The sequence below is a fragment of the Pan troglodytes genome, chromosome 18, assembly GCF_028858775.2.
Source record: "Pan troglodytes isolate AG18354 chromosome 18, NHGRI_mPanTro3-v2.0_pri, whole genome shotgun sequence".
Classification (NCBI taxonomy): domain Eukaryota; kingdom Metazoa; phylum Chordata; class Mammalia; order Primates; family Hominidae; genus Pan; species Pan troglodytes.
In genome coordinates, this window is record NC_072416.2 from 66,164,230 (window position 1) to 66,180,299 (window position 16,070).

Sequence of the window (16,070 nt, forward strand, 5' to 3'; positions counted from 1 at the left end):
TTCCCATCTCGCAAGGCCTTACTTGACTAGCCTCTCCCTGACCACCCCTAGCTCTCATTATTCTGCCTCCTTACTCAGTTCAAGTCCCACTGGCCTTGTTTTTTCTCATACAGTACACTTCAACAATGCTGTACCTCAGGTCTTTGCACTTACTATTATCCTCTGCCTGCATTATGCCCCTAAATTTCTGTATAGCTCAGTTACATTAATATTCTTCTGCTATTTCCTCAAGTATTAGAGAAGGCTTTCCAGACTTTCCTATTAAATTAACATCTTTGCCTCCTCTATATTTTTTCCCCTGTTTTATTTTCTCTTACAGCAAATATCACTACCTGACATATTTTACTAGAATGTAAGCTCCATGAGGAGGGGATTTTGTTTTGTTTACCATGGTGTTTTTAGTATTCAGAACATGCCTGCTTACATAGTAGTTGCTAAAAAATTTTTTTGTTAAATGAATAAGTTGAATCATGTTGTTTCCAGTGTAGACAGAATAGGTATATGTGGTTGAAAAATGAACAGCACAAAGTTAGCTCCCCAAAAATGGCAAAGTGAAATAAAGAAACATTTCTGAAGAACATTGTTGAACTGTAATCCCAGCACTTTGGGAGGCTGGGGCAGTTGGATTGCCTGAGCCCAGTAGTTCAAGATTAGGCTGGGCAACAAAACGAGACCCTGTCTCTACAAAAAAAAAAAAAAAAAAAAAAATTTGCTGGGAGTGGTGGCATGCACCTGTGGTCTCGGCTACTTGAAAGGTTGAGGTGGGAGGATCACTTGACCCAGAAGTTTGAGGCAGCAGTGAGCTATGAGTGCACCACTGCACTCCAGCCTGGGTGACAGAGCGAGACCTAGTCTCAAAAAAAAAAAAAAAGTCCGGGTGTGGTGGCTCATGCTTGTAATCCCGGCACTTTGGGAGGCCAAGGAGGGTAGATTGCTTGGGGTCAGGAGTTTGAGACCAGCCTGGACAACATGGCAAAACCCTGTCTCTACTAAAAATACAAAAATTAGCTGAGTGTCATGGCAGGCACCTGTAATTCCAGCTACTTGGGAGGCTGAGGCTTGAGAATTGCCTGAACTTCGGAGGCAGAGGTTGCAGTGAGCCAAGATCGCACCACTGCATTCCAGCCAGAGAGAGACTCTGTCTCAGAAAAAAAAAAAAAAAAAAAATTAGCTAGGCATGGTGGCGAGTGCCTGTAGTCCCAGCTACTCCGGAGGCTGAGACAGGAGGCAGGAGAATTGCTTGAATCCAGGAGGCAAGATTGCGCCACAGCACTCCAGCCTGGGCGACAGAGCAAGACTCCATCTCAAACAAACAAACAAGCAAACAAACAAAAAAAGAAAAACCCACTTTTGGAACTCTCCTACCTTTGACTACTTGTTATGTTGGATAATATATACAGGTTGATAATGCAGGGTGTTATGTTGGATAATATATACAGGTCATATTCAAAATCTGGAATGTTCCAATATCCTATACTTTTTAGCTCTGACATGATGCCACAAGTGGAGAATTCTTAACACAGACTTTTTTTCATTCACCAAATTATTAAAAAATATTGTCCAAAATTACCTTTCAGGCTATGTAAATAAGGTATATATGAAACACAAGTGTATTTCATGTTTAGACTTGGGTCCCATATCAAGATATCTCATTGTGTATTTGTAAATGGGCCAAAAAAAAAAAAAAATCCAAAATCCCAAGCACTTCTGGCCTCAAGCATTTTGGATAAGGGATATTCAGCCTGTGTCCCCTCCCCTTTTTCAGCTACATTGAGTTGGATTTTCTGTTCTTTGCAGCCTAGGAATATCTCATTTCTTTTCTTTTCTTTTCTTTTTTTTTTTTTTGAGACGGAGTCTTGCTGTGTCACCCAGGCTAGAGTACAGTGGCGTGATCTGAGCTCACTGCAGCCTGTATGCTATGAGTATTTCTTAGAATTATGGATGTGTTTTTTTTTTTTTTTAATAAACACATTTATTGAGCTGGGCACAGACGCTCCCTCACACCTGTAATCCCAGCACTTTGGGAAGCTAAGGTGGGAGGATAGCTTGAGCCCAGCCTTGGCAACAAAGCAAGGCCCTGTGTCTACCAAAAATGACAATAAAAAGTAACCAGGAGTGTGGCATGTACCTGTGTCCCAGCTACTCCAGAGGCTGAGGAAAGGATCACTTGAGCCTAGGATGGGAGGTTGAGGCTGTAGTGAGCTATGATCACACCATTGCACTCCAGTCTAGGTGACAGAGTGAGACCCTGTCTCAAAAAAAAAAAAAAAAAAAAATCTTTTTCAGGGCATAATGTTTCCTGATTATCTTTTTAGAAAATGTGGACATAAAAAGGAAAAATTACATATGTAATTGTATATGTAATAATCACACATATCTGCAGAAATAACCAGATGCATTGAAAAAACACACACATGCCACTTCTTTAGTGGAGCTAATGACATACATTTTATATCCCACTTTTTTCTCTCGAAATTGTTATTATTTACTTTCTCATCTAGTAATTTATACATCTGAGTTTTCTAATTTCTTGTTTTGTTGGGTTTTTTTTTTTTTTTTTGCCTTCCTCCCCATAGATCTTGAGCCAGATGATTGTGCATCCATTTACATCTTTAATGTAGATCCACCTCCATCTACTTTAAACACACCACTTTGCTTACCACATCATGGATTACCGTCTCACTCTTCTGTTTTGTCACCATCGTTTCAGCTCCAAAGTCACAAAAACTATGAAGGAACTTGTGAGATTCCTGAATCTAAATATAGCCCATTAGGTGGTCCCAAACCCTTTGAGTGCCCAAGTATTCAAATTACATCTATCTCTCCTAACTGTCATCAAGAATTAGATGCACATGAAGATGACCTACAGATAAATGACCCAGAACGGGAATTTTTGGAAAGGCCTTCTAGAGATCATCTCTATCTTCCTCTTGAGCCATCCTACCGGGAGTCTTCTCTTAGTCCTAGTCCTGCCAGCAGCATCTCTTCTAGGAGTTGGTTCTCTGATGCATCTTCTTGTGAATCGCTTTCACATATTTATGATGATGTGGACTCAGAGTTGAATGAAGCTGCGGCCCGATTTACCCTTGGATCCCCTCTGACTTCTCCTGGTGGCTCTCCAGGGGGCTGCCCTGGAGAAGAAACTTGGCATCAACAGTATGGACTTGGACACTCATTATCACCCAGGCAATCTCCTTGCCACTCTCCTAGATCCAGTGTCACTGATGAGAATTGGCTGAGCCCCAGGCCAGCCTCAGGACCCTCATCAAGGCCCACATCCCCCTGTGGGAAACGGAGGCACTCCAGTGCTGAAGTTTGTTATGCTGGGTCCCTTTCACCCCATCACTCACCTGTTCCTTCTCCTGGTCACTCCCCCAGGGGAAGTGTGACAGAAGATACGTGGCTCAATGCTTCTGTCCATGGTGGGTCAGGCCTTGGCCCTGCAGTTTTTCCATTTCAGTACTGTGTAGAGACTGACATCCCTCTCAAAACAAGGAAAACTTCTGAAGATCAAGCTGCCATACTACCAGGAAAATTAGAGCTGTGTTCAGATGACAAAGGGAGTTTATCACCAGCCCGGGAGACTTCAATAGATGATGGCCTTGGATCTCAGTATCCTTTAAAGAAAGATTCATGTGGTGATCAGTTTCTTTCAGTTCCTTCACCCTTTACCTGGAGCAAACCAAAGCCTGGCCACACCCCTATATTTCGGTGAGTTGATGGAAATGGCTGCTGGTCATTTTTCATGTTTATGGGTCATTGGTGGCATATAACTACATTATCAGTATATAATGGTTATATAATGGTTTGACCATTTCTCCTCTTCCTATTTTTTAAAAAAATTTTACCAAATAACTTAATGTTTATTTTCATTTGCATCTTAAAAGTATTTTTAGATAGGTTAAATATAATTTTAAAATATATAGCTAATGAATTGTTGATAATAATAAATTACATTTAAAAATCCTTGGTGGGTTTGGAGGCTTATGCTTTGTATTCCCAACACTTGGGAGGCTGAGGCAGGAGGATTGCTTGAGCCCAGGAGTTTGAGACTAGCCTGGGCAACATAGCAAGATCCTGTCTCTACAAAAAAAAAAAAAAAATTAACCAGGCATAGTGATGTCTGCCTGTAGTCCTAGCTGCTTGGGAGGCTGAGGTGGAAGGATTGCTTGAGCCCAGAACTTCAAGGCTGCAGTGAAACATGATTATGCCATTGTACTCCATCCTGTTTCTACCAAAAAAAAAAAAAAGTTTATTGTACAACTTGGATTATAATATGAATTTAATTACTAAGAAAACTATTTGGGGGCCAGGCGTGGTGTCTCATGCCTGTAATCCCAACACTTTGGGAGGCCGTTGAGCCCCAGAGTTCAAGACCAGCCCGGGTGACATGGCAAAACCGTGTCTCTACAAAAAATACAAAAATTAGCCAGGTGTGGTGGCACACACCTATAGTCCCAAGTACTAGGGAGGCTGAGGCGGGAGCATTGCCTGAGATGGGAGATGGAGGCTGCAGTGAGCTGAGATCATGCCACTGCACTGCAGCCTGGGTGAAAGCAAGACCCTGTCTGCACCACCCCCCTACAAAAAAAAAAAAGAACCTATTAATTACATTTACAGAATCAATCTAGTCTATAACTGATTAGAAAAGACAACTTTTATGTATTAAATTCCCACATGGAGTTGTGCCTGTTAGGATTTTTGTTTTGTTTTTTGAGACAGCATCTTGTTGCCCAGACTGGAGTGCAGTGGGGTAATCATAGCTCACTGCAGGTTCGACCTCCCAAGCTCAAGCAATCCTTATACCTCAGGCTCCTGAGTGGCTGGGACTATAGGCGTATACCACCAGACTCAATTATTTAAAAAAATTTTTTTTGTTTTTTTTGGTAGAGATGGGGTCTTGCTTTGTTGCTTAGGCTGATCTCACTCCTGGCCTCAAGTGATCCTCCTGCCTCAGTTTGCAAAGTGCCAGGATTACAGGCAGGAGCCGCTGTGCCCTGCCAGGGGTTTTTCTTTTCTTTCTTTTTTTTTTTTAAAGAGATGGAGTCTCGCTCTGTCGCCCAGGCTGGAGTGCAATGGCGCGATCTTGGCTTACTGCAAGCTCCGCCTCCTGGGTTCACCTACCATTCTCCTGCCTCAGCCTCCTGAGTAGCTGGGACTACAGGCGCCTGGCACCATGCCCGGCTAATTTTTGTATTTTTAGTAGAGATGGAGTTTCACCGTGTTAGCCAGGATGGTCTCCATCTCCTGACCTCGTGATCCTCCCACCTTGGCCTCCCAAAGTGCTGGGATTACAGGCGTAAGCCACCGCACCCACCCGGCCTTCTCTTTTTTTTGAGACGGAATCTCACTGTCGCTCAGGCTCAAGTGCAGTGGCACGATCTCAGCTCACTGCCATCTCCGCCTTCCAGGTTAAGCGATTCTCCTGCCTCAGCCTCCCGAGTAGCTGGGATTCCAGGCACCTGCCACCACGCCTGGCTAATTTTTTTGTATTTTTAGTAGAGACGGGGTTTCACCATGTTGGCCAGGCTGGTCTTGAACTCCTGACCTCAGGTGATCTGCCCGCCTCGGCCTCCCAAAGTGCTGGGATTACAGGCGTGAGCCACTGCGCCCGGCCAATGCTTTTTTCATTAGTGTGAATCTTTATTTCTCAATCCTGATCTTTAGAAAAATAGAATTATGGTAATGAAGACACCTTTGAACCCATCCCTTTGCTTCTGAAATTTATCTTAATTTTTCTAGTGGTTTGCTTAAGGCTGCAAAACAAATACAGAAGTAACTGAGAGTTGAAGTTGGATTTTTTCAAACTAATAAAAATTAATATCCTTGAATTCACAGGAGTAGGACTTAAAGCTAGGCTGAGGACATGGAAGGAAACAATGAAATAATTTAGAAATTGTACTTGACCTGTAGACATATGAAGTTTTTCTTTTATAATCCATGTTTTAATGTTAATATATCAAAATGATCCTTTGGGCCTTTAAGCAATTTAAATTGTCTTACGGATAAAGTAAAAAAGTAACATTTAGAGTTGCTGGAGTGACGGGTTGTTTTCCAACCAAGCATGTACCGAAATTAAATTTTTACTTCAAATTGCAGTATATTGCTGAATGGAAGCAGTTTTTCAGAGAGACAGGGAAAGGCGCAGTAGGAAGGAAGTAGGGAAAGGAGCAATAGGGAGGAAGTGCGGGAAGTGATAACTTCAGTAGGCTGACATCCAGAGATATGTACCAGGGAGGGAGATAGACATCCTGACACAGAGAGAGATGTTTGGATATGTGGAGAGATACAGATACACATAAACAGAAATGTGCCTCTTTGTTTTAAAAAATCAAATTATTATTTTTTGGTTATTTTTGTTACGTTCATACACATAGTTGAGAAAAATTTACAGTTTTATAAATTATAAGAATTTGTCTTTTTCAAAAAATATGGGAAACCAAAATGAAGATAAGATAGATTTTTAAATTTTATTTTATTTTATTATTATTATTATTTTTTGAGACAGAGTCTCGCTCTTTTGGCCAGGCTGGAGTGCAGTGGCGCAATCTTGGCTCATTGCAGCCTCCGTCTCCTGGGCTCAAGCATTTCTGCTGCCTTAGCCTCCCTAGTAGCTGGGATTACAGGCAAGTGCCACCATGCCCAGCTAATTTTAGTAGAGATGGGGTTTCACCATGCTAGCAAGGCTGGTCTCGAACTCCTGACCTCAGGTAATCTGCCCACCTCGGCCTCCCAAATTGCTAGGATTACAGGCATGAGCCACCGCACCTGGCCTTTATTTTTATTTTCTAAAATTTATTTATCTTTAAGCATGTACCACCTTTGGGAAATAAAATAGATTTTATTCTAAAGATGAAATATTTATTAAGCACTCACCATAACCAGAATTGTAACTTACTAAATGAAGTTTTATTTTGTAATACATTGTTTCAAAGATCAAAGGAAGAAATGTTGGTGCTGGCAAAGAAGCCATTTGAATCATTGCTTGGCAATAATAGCATGGTGACATGCATCTTTGTGTGTTTTGTTTGTAGCACATCTTCATTACCTCCACTAGACTGGCCTTTACCAGCTCATTTTGGACAATGTGAACTGAAAATAGAAGTGCAACCTAAAACTCATCATCGAGCCCATTATGAAACTGAAGGTAGCCGAGGGGCAGTAAAAGCATCTACTGGGGGACATCCTGTTGTGAAGGTATGAGACTTTTGGGGCTTGTTTTGCAGATACCATACACCTAGTGATGATTAGACAAGTCTATTCAGTTAGGTACTAGAGAGTGCAAAGATCATAAACTCAAAACTAGAGAGCCTCTGTTGTTTTGGGGGCTTGTTGATGTGACTACACTTGTGCATTGAGTTATATTTGCTAGGCTAAAAGATGTTCTTTCTGGACTGACGTTTCCTTCTGGGGAGACTCTGGAGAAAGATTACAGTGGCCAAATAGCCGTTTTTCTGACAAACAAATATGGCCGTATTATATTTATGAATAAAATATATGCTCATTTAAAATTTAATACAGGCCGGGCACGGTGGCTCACGCTTGTAATCCCAGCACTTGGGGAGGCCGAGGCAGGTGGATCACTAGCTCAGGAGTTCGAGACCAGCCTGGCCAACACAGTGAAATCCCGTCTCTACTAAAAATACAAAAATTAGCAGGGCGTGGTGGCGGGCACCTGTAATCCCAGCTCTGCGGCAGGCTGAGGCAGGAGAATTGCTTGAACCCGGGAGGCAGAGGTTGCAGTGAGCCAAGATCGTGTCGCTGCACTCCAGCCTGGGTGACAGAACTAGACTCTGTCTCTAAATAAATAAATAAGTAAAATTTAATCAGAAAAATAGGAAGGATAAAGCAACAAATTACCCAAAATCTAACCCTCTCAGAAATAAGCAGTGTTAACATTTGATTAACATTCCAGATAACTCTCTGTGTGTATATTTAGTGGAAGACTGAATGGATAGCTAGAAAAATGAATGGATTTTTTTAAGGAAAGAATTTTTTAAGGAAAGAGATTACATCTGTAATCCCAGCACTTTGTGATGCTGAGGCAAGTGGATCACTTGAGCCCAGGAATTTGAAGCCAGCCTGGACAATATAGTGAGACCCAGCCTCTACAAAAAAATACAAAAATTAACTGGGCATGGTGGTATGTGCCTATAGTCCCAGCCATTCCAGAGGCTAAGATGGGAAGATCAATTGAACCTGGGAGGTTGAGGCTGTAGTGAGCTATGATCATGCCACTGCACTCCAGCCTGGGGAACAGAATGAGACCCTGTCTCAAAAAAAAAAAAAAAAAAGGAATTCCTAAAATATCTTTCTAAGGTCAAAAAAAGAGATTAAATACATTATTGAGAGATGAAGTTATTGTTTCAGATTTAGATGGCATAGATTGACTTCTACTCTGAAAAGTAAAGTAATTGTCTGTCTTAAACTTCCTTCCCCTTTTCTACTCTTTACCTCCTGAATTTTCTTGCTTATGCTATTTTTCCTTTCAAATTTACATCCTCCCTAACTTCTCCCCCAATTATTTAGCCTTAGTTCTATTTCTAGTTAGATTCAATGCTCACTACTACTACTTTTTTATTTCATTAAGTTTTTTTTTGTTTTTATGTAAGGAGGGCTTTGGATTCTATGTTCCATGGGTTCTTTCATGTTTGAAAATGTGTTTGTTGCCTTTATATACTAAAATATAGAAATGGCTGTAGTTAATAATCTCTTAGAACTGTGTAGATATTTTTCTCTCGTCTTAATGGTATTTATTGAATACTGTAGTGGAAAAACTAATTACACTGAAGTGATTTTCAACAAATAAAATCTACAAACTATCATCTCTTTTATGAGCTATGCTTTATGATTATTATCTGATCATGTTTTATAGTTCTTTACGTATAAAGATTTACATTTTAGATGGGTTTTTTTAATGATTTGTTATTAAGAAACGCCAGGAAAACAAAACATAAGAATTTTGTCATTTTGTTTGTAAGAGTCATATTTTGTTGTTAAATGAATTTATTTCATTTTGATAAAGTAAGCAGATTTATTGCTTAGTTTTCTATATCTTTTAGTTTTCATAGCAATCAACAAATTATTTACAAGTGTATAAATGAACAAGTCTTTTGGGAGGGTACATGATTTGTTTCCACAGTTTTCCTTTAATGAAAAAACCGATGCATGTGCTGTGGTCAAAAGAAAAAAACAACGTTAAAAAACATAATTAAAAAAAATAATTTTAAAAGATTAAAAAAACAAAAACAAAAACTGAGCCAGGAACAATGGTGTGTGCTTGTAGTCCCAGCTACTGGGGAGGCTGAGGCTTAAGGATCGCTTGAGGCCAGGAATTCAGGGCTGTGGTGTATGATGATTGTGGCTGTAAATAGCCACTGCACTCCAGCCTGGGCAACATGTCTCTTTAAAAAACAAAAGCAGAACTGGTGCTGTGGCTCATGCCTGTAATCCAGGTGACATGGTGGGCTGGGATGCTAGGTGAGAGGATTGCTCGAGGCCAGGAGTTTGAGACTGGGCAACAAATAAATAAATAAAATTAGCTGGACATTGTGGCACACCCTTGTAGTCCCAGCTACTCCAGAGGCTGAGGCAGTAGGATTGCTGGAGCCGGGAGTTTGAGGCTGCTGTGAGCTACGATTGTGCCACTGCACTCCAGCCTGGGCAACAGAGACCAACCCAGTTTCTACAAAAAATTTGAAAAATAGCCAAGTACAATAAGTAGCATGTGCCTGTAGTCCCAGCTCTTTCAGAAGCTGAAGTGGAAGGATCATTTGAGCCCAGGAATTTGAGGCTGCAGTGAGCTATGATCACACCACTGCACTCCAGATTGGGTGACAGAGCAAGGCACTTCTCAAAAACAAAGACAAAACAGCTGAGTCTCTCGTTAAGGGGAGACTACAACTTCTGGTACCAGCAGTTTTTATTTTCTTCTTGTAAATGACTTTTTGTTTTCTAACTTACTGATTGAAGAATTATTTCATTATACTTGAAATAGTTGACTTAACCAGAGTATGTCTGAATGTTAATAGTTCTTTATCAGTCTTTCCCAGTACTTTTGATGCTCCCTTTCAATCTGAGATTCTTTCTTGCTTCATGCCAGAAAAATGTACATATTTCCTTTCCCATATATTTTGTTGTTTACTTAAGTGACTCTAATTATTACTCAAATGTTGGCTTATCTTAGGTCTTGTTATGTTGCCCAGGCTGTTCTTGAACCCATGGCCTCAAATGATCCTCCCACCTTGCCCGCCGCTCCCCGCCCTTTTTTTTTTTTTTTTTTTTAAGAGATAGGCTCTTGCTCTGTCACCTAGGCTGGAGTTCAGTGGCATGATCACACCTAACCGCAGCCTCAAACTCCTAGAATCAGGGCATTCTCCTGCCTCAGCCTCCCGAGTAGCTGGGACTGCAGATGCATGCCACTGCATCTGGCTAATTTTTTAATGTTTTTGTGGAGACAGTCTTGATTTGTTGCCCGGGCTGGTCTCAAAACTCCTGGCTTCAAGTGATCCTCCTGCCTTGGCCTCCCAAAGTACTGGGATTATAGGTGTGAGCTGCCAGGCCTGGCTGATTTCTCTCTTTTCTTGTGGTGGGATAGTATTCAATTGTGTATATATACCACATTTTAGAAATCCATTCATCCACTGACGAACACTTATTTTGGTTCCATATCTTGGCCGTTATGAATAATGCTGAAAGAAACATAGGAGCACAAATATCTTTTTAATCTACTGATTTCATTTCTTTTGGATATATACCCTGTAGTGGAATTGCTGGATCATATGGTAGTTCTGTTTTTAATTTTTTGAGTAACCTCCATACTGTTTTCTGTAATGGCTATACTCACTCACATTTCCATAACAGTGTGCCAGTGTTCCCTTTTCTCCTTATCCCAGCCAGAATTTTCCTTTTTTTGCATTTTCATAAATAGCCATGCTAACTGGAGTGATATTATATCTCATTGTGGTTTTGATTTGCATTTCCCTGATGATTAGTGATGTTGAGCATTTTTTTATATACCTGTTTGCCATTTGTATGTCTCCTTTTGAGAAATGTCATTTTAGATCCTTTGCCCACTTTTTAGATTATTTGGGGTTTTTTGGCTGTTGAGTTGTTTGAGTACCTTGTACATTCTTAGTATTAGTCCTTTGTTGGATGAATAGTTTGAAGATATTTTCTCCCATTCTATGGGTTGTCTCCTCATTCTGTTATTTCCTTTGCTGTACAGAAGCTATTTAGTTGATAGAGTTCTATTTCTCTGTTTTTATTGGCTGTGATTTTGTAGAATTACTCATAAAATCTTTGCTTAGATCAGCGTTATGGAGCTTTCCCCCTGTGTTTTCTTCTGGTAGTTTTATAGTTTTGGATCTTAAATTTAAGTCTTTAATCCATTTTGAGTTGATTTTTTTGTATATGATGAAAGATGGGTTTCTAATTTCATTCTTCTGCGTGTGGATATCCAGTGTTCCCAGCATAGTTATTGAAGAGGGTATCCTTTCCCCAATGTATGTTCTTATTAGCACCTTTGTCGAAAATGAGTTAGCTGTAAATACAGGAATTTATTTCTGTGCCCTCTATTCTGTCACATGAGTCTGTGTGTCTGTTTTTATATCAATACTGTGCTGTTCTTGTTACTGTCATTTTGTAATATATTTTGAAGTCAAGTAGTGTAATGCCTCGGGTTTTGTTCTTTTTGTTCAGTTAAGCTTTGGCTCTTTGGGGTCTTTGGTGGTTCAATTTAAATTTTAAGATTGTTTTTTCTATTTCTATGAAGAATGTCCTTGGTATTTTGACAGAGATTGCATTGAATCTGTAGAATGTGTTTGGTAGTGCTTATTGATACATTCTTACACAACAACAACTTTTTTTGTTTGTTTTTGTTTTTTGAGACAGAGTCTCACTCTGTTACACCAGCTGGAGTACAGCGGTGCGATATTGGCTCACTGCAGCCTCTGCCTTCTGGGTTCAGGTGTTTCTTCTGCCTCAGCCTCCTGAGTAGCTGGGATTACAGGCACGCACTACCATGCCTGGCTAATTTTTTGTATTATAGTAGAGACAGGGTTTTACCATGTTGTCCAGGCTGGTCTCGAACTCCTGACCTCAAGTGATCCACCCACCTCGGCCTCCCAGAGTGCTGGGATTAGAGGCGTGAGCCACTGTGCCTGGCCAACAAAACTTTTAAAAGACAAAACAAAATTTTAAAAGAAACAAGCCAGCAGATACCGAGCACAATCAAGGTACTTTTTTTTTTTTTTTTTTTAAGTAGAAACAGGGTCTCGCTATATTGCCCAGTTTGGTCTTGAACTCCTGGGGTCAAGCATTCGTCTTGCCTCAGTCTTCCAAAGTGCTGGGATTACAGGTCTGAGCCACTGCACCTGGCCTAAACATACCACATTTATGTGTGAGGCTCAGACCAGTCTGGAATAACTGATGCCTTTCTCTCTCTCTCTGAGAATTTAAAATCCTCAGAATAGTGGAGAAATCTACCAACTCTTCTCAATTGCTGGAGAAGAACCACCTCTGTTAATGGGAAAAAATGTGGTCTCAGAAGTGGGCATATACTGGTATAGTGTTCCATACATTGCACAACTCTGCAAATATGTTGGAATATAGAGAATCAGGTATCACTTCCACTTTCCCTTTTAAATGACGTGCTCTCATGTGTACTGCTTATTTTTCTCTCAATATTAGAAAAATAACTTTTAGATAGAGAGTAAAATGAAGTAGTATCACAATCTTCCCCCAATAATTAACAAAATAAACAAAATGTATGTGTGTGTAGGATGTGAGGAAACAGCCAAAAATCTATGGGTAACACCCAAACAAGCAAAAAAGAACACAAACTTTGATCTATAAACTTCAAAGAGTGGTGATAGAGGATGGAGGGTGGGGTAGGGTGAGGAATGTGTAATAGAAGAGATTCTGGTATAGTATATAGCAGAGCTGCTAACCCACACATACTTTCATCCATCAGGAAGAGTAGTAAGTCAAGGAAAAACCCTCAAGAATAAAAGAATAAAAGATCCTTTACACTGCTAGTGGGAATGTAAATTAGTATAGCCATGATGGAAAACAGTCTAAAGGTTGCTCAAAAAATTTAAAAATAGAACTACCATGTGATCCAGCAGTTCCACTGTTGGGAATTCATCCACAGAAGAGGAAATCAGTATACTGAAGAGATCACAGTAGCCAAGATATGGAATCAACCTAAATGTCCATCAGCTGATGAATGAATAAAGAAAATGTGACATATATGCGCAATACAGTACTATTCAGGCATAAAAAAGAATGAAATCCTGCCATTTGTGGCAACATGGATGAACCTGGAGGACATTATATTAAATGAAATAAGTCAGGCACAGAAAGATAAATACTGCATGTTTTCACTTATATGAAGGGGCTAAGAAATTTGAGCTCATAGAAATAGAATTTTCGTTATCAGAGGCTGAGAAAGGATTGAGGGAAGTAAGGATGGGGAGAAGTTGGTCAATGGATACAAAATTACAGCTAGAGGGGAAGAATAAGACTTGTATTATGTAGCACTGTAGGGTGAATATAGTTAACAAAAATTTATTGTGGCGGGGCGCAGTGGCTCACACCTGTAATCCCAGCACTTTGGGAGGCTGAGGCAGGTAGATCACTTGAGGTCAGGAGTTCGAGACCAGCCTGGCCAACATGGTGAAATCCTGTCTCTATTAAAAATACAAAAATTAACTGGGCGTGGTGGCACATGCCTGTAATCTCAGCTACTCAGGAGGCTGAGGCAGGAGAATCACATGAACCCATGGGTGGAGGTTGCAGTGAGCTGAGATTGCGCCACTGCACTCCAGCCTGGGCAGCAGAGTGAGACTCTGTCTAAAAATAAAATTATGTGTATGTTCACAAAGCTAGAAAGGATTTTGAATGTTAACACAAATGATAAATGTTTGAGGTGATATCTTAATCAACCTGATTTGATTATTATACATTATATACATGTATCAAAATATCACTATTTACTCCACAAATATGTATAATTATTACATGTCAACTAAAAAGAAGAACAAATATATCAATAAAGTATACAAACCTTAAGTTGTACAACACAATGAATATTTAATACGCAAGTATAAATACTCATAAAAATACCACACAGGTTAACATATAGAATATTTTAAGCACTTCATGAGTCTCCCTTGTACCCCTTCCCAGTTTATACCCCCAACCGAAGATAATCATGCTTCTCAACTCTCATCATCATATATTAGTTTTCTTATTTCTGCATTTTACATAAATGGATGTCCTGCTTTGTATCTAACATCATGTATTCAACATTATGATTGTGGGATTCATCAAATTTTTGTTGTTTATTTTTTTCATTGCTTTGTGTTATTCTAGTGTATGAATTTGCAAGTGTTTCTTTATCTGTTATCTTTTCATGGACATTTGATTTGCGTCCAGTGTTGGACAATATGTATAAAGCTGCTTTGTGCCCTTTTTTTTAAAAAAAAAAACCATGACTTTCGATGGACAAAGCATTCACTTACTTGGGTATATGTCTGGGAGTGTAGTTACTGATTTTCCAAAGTGGCTGTGCCAATTTATACTCCCAATCAGCCATATATAAAAGTTCTTATTCCTCCACCTTGTCACCAAGTGTTACACTAGTTAGTCTTTTAATTTTAACTATTATTGTAAAGATATAATGGTATCTGGCTGTGGTTTTAATTTGTGATTTCTTGATTACCAATGATATTGAACATCTTAACATATTTATTGGACATTTGGATATCTTTCATGAAGTGTTTGTTCACATCTTTTGAACTTTTTGTGATAGTGGCACAATCACGACCCATTGCAACCTCAAACTCATGGGCTCAAGCGATCTTCCCACCTTGGCCTCCCAAGTATCTGGGACTACAGGCATGTACCACCACGCTTGGCTAATTTTTTAAATCTTCCTTATAGACAGGGCCTCGCTATGTTACCCAGGCCCAGTGTCTGCCACTTGCTTGTTTTCTTGTCTGAAACTCTTGGCTTCAAGTGATTGATCCTCCCGCCTCAGCCTCCCAAAGTGCTGGAATTACAGACGTGAGCCACTGTGCCCAGCCAGCTCATCTTCGAATAATAACAGTTTTACTTCTTCCTTCTTAATTTTTATACTTTTTCCCCCCTTTTTCTTGCTTCATTGTATTGACTAGGACTTCTGATACATTGTTGATTAGAGGTGGTGATGGAGGACATCCTTGTCTTTTTCCCAAACTCAGGGCAAAAAAGGATTCATAGTTGTGCCATTAAGTAATTTGCTAGGGTTTGTTTTGGGGTTTTTTGGGGGGGATGGGGGATACCTTTTATCAGACTAAGGATATTCTTTTATTCTAATTTGTTGGGAGGTTTCTATTTTTGTTTTTTGAATTCATGAATAGGTGTTGAGTGTTGTGAACTGCTTTTCTTGCAGACTTGTTTTCTATTTTAAGAATACAAGAAGCAAACCATGCAGCCAGTGTCTGCCACTTGCATGTTTTCTGTAATGTGGTAACTTAATATTAAAGTAAAATAGAGATAATGTTCTTTTATTATTAAATTGGACTGATACAGTCTCTTTTTTTTTATCGTTTATGGTTAGGAAGTGTAGAATTATGTAACACTGTTAAGAATCTCCCTCCAGGTTCTCATTTTTTGGGGTTTTACACATCCACGATATCTTTGTGTTGGTGGCGGGGGACTTCATAGTGCCTTCAGAGTGCACAAGTGAGAAATAGATGCAATTTAATCTCAAATGAAACTGAATTGTGGCCGGGCGCGGTGGCTCACGCATGTAATCCCAGCAATATGGGAGGCCGAGACGGATGGATCACAAGGTCAGGAGATCGAGACCATCTTGGCTAACACGGTGAAACCCCATTTCTACTAAAAATACAAAAAATTAGCCGAGCGTGTTGGTGGGCACCTGTAGTCCCAGCTACTCGGGAGGCTGAGGCAGGAGAATGGTGTGAACCCGGGAGGCGGAGCTTGCAGTGAGCTGAGATTGCGCCGCTGCACTCCAACCTGGGGGACACAGCGAGACTCCGTCTCAAAAAAAAAAAAAAAAA

General features: G+C 40.0%; 1 protein-coding gene across 18 annotated transcripts in view; it reads left to right on the forward strand.

Annotated features, from left to right (window-relative positions):
* NFATC3 (nuclear factor of activated T cells 3) overlaps positions 1-16,070 on the forward strand; it is a 147,555-nt gene that overhangs the window by 36,915 nt on the left and 94,570 nt on the right. For all 18 annotated transcript variants that reach the window (XR_010152371.1, XR_010152373.1, XR_010152369.1 and 15 more), the window contains exons 2-3: positions 2,577-3,711; positions 7,035-7,197. Coding sequence is in view for 13 of the 18 variants with exons in the window: in XM_001167633.8 (XP_001167633.1) it covers positions 2,577-3,711; positions 7,035-7,197 (1,298 nt within the window). In the remaining 5 variants the exon portion in view is untranslated. The remainder of the gene's footprint in view (positions 1-2,576; positions 3,712-7,034; positions 7,198-16,070) is intronic.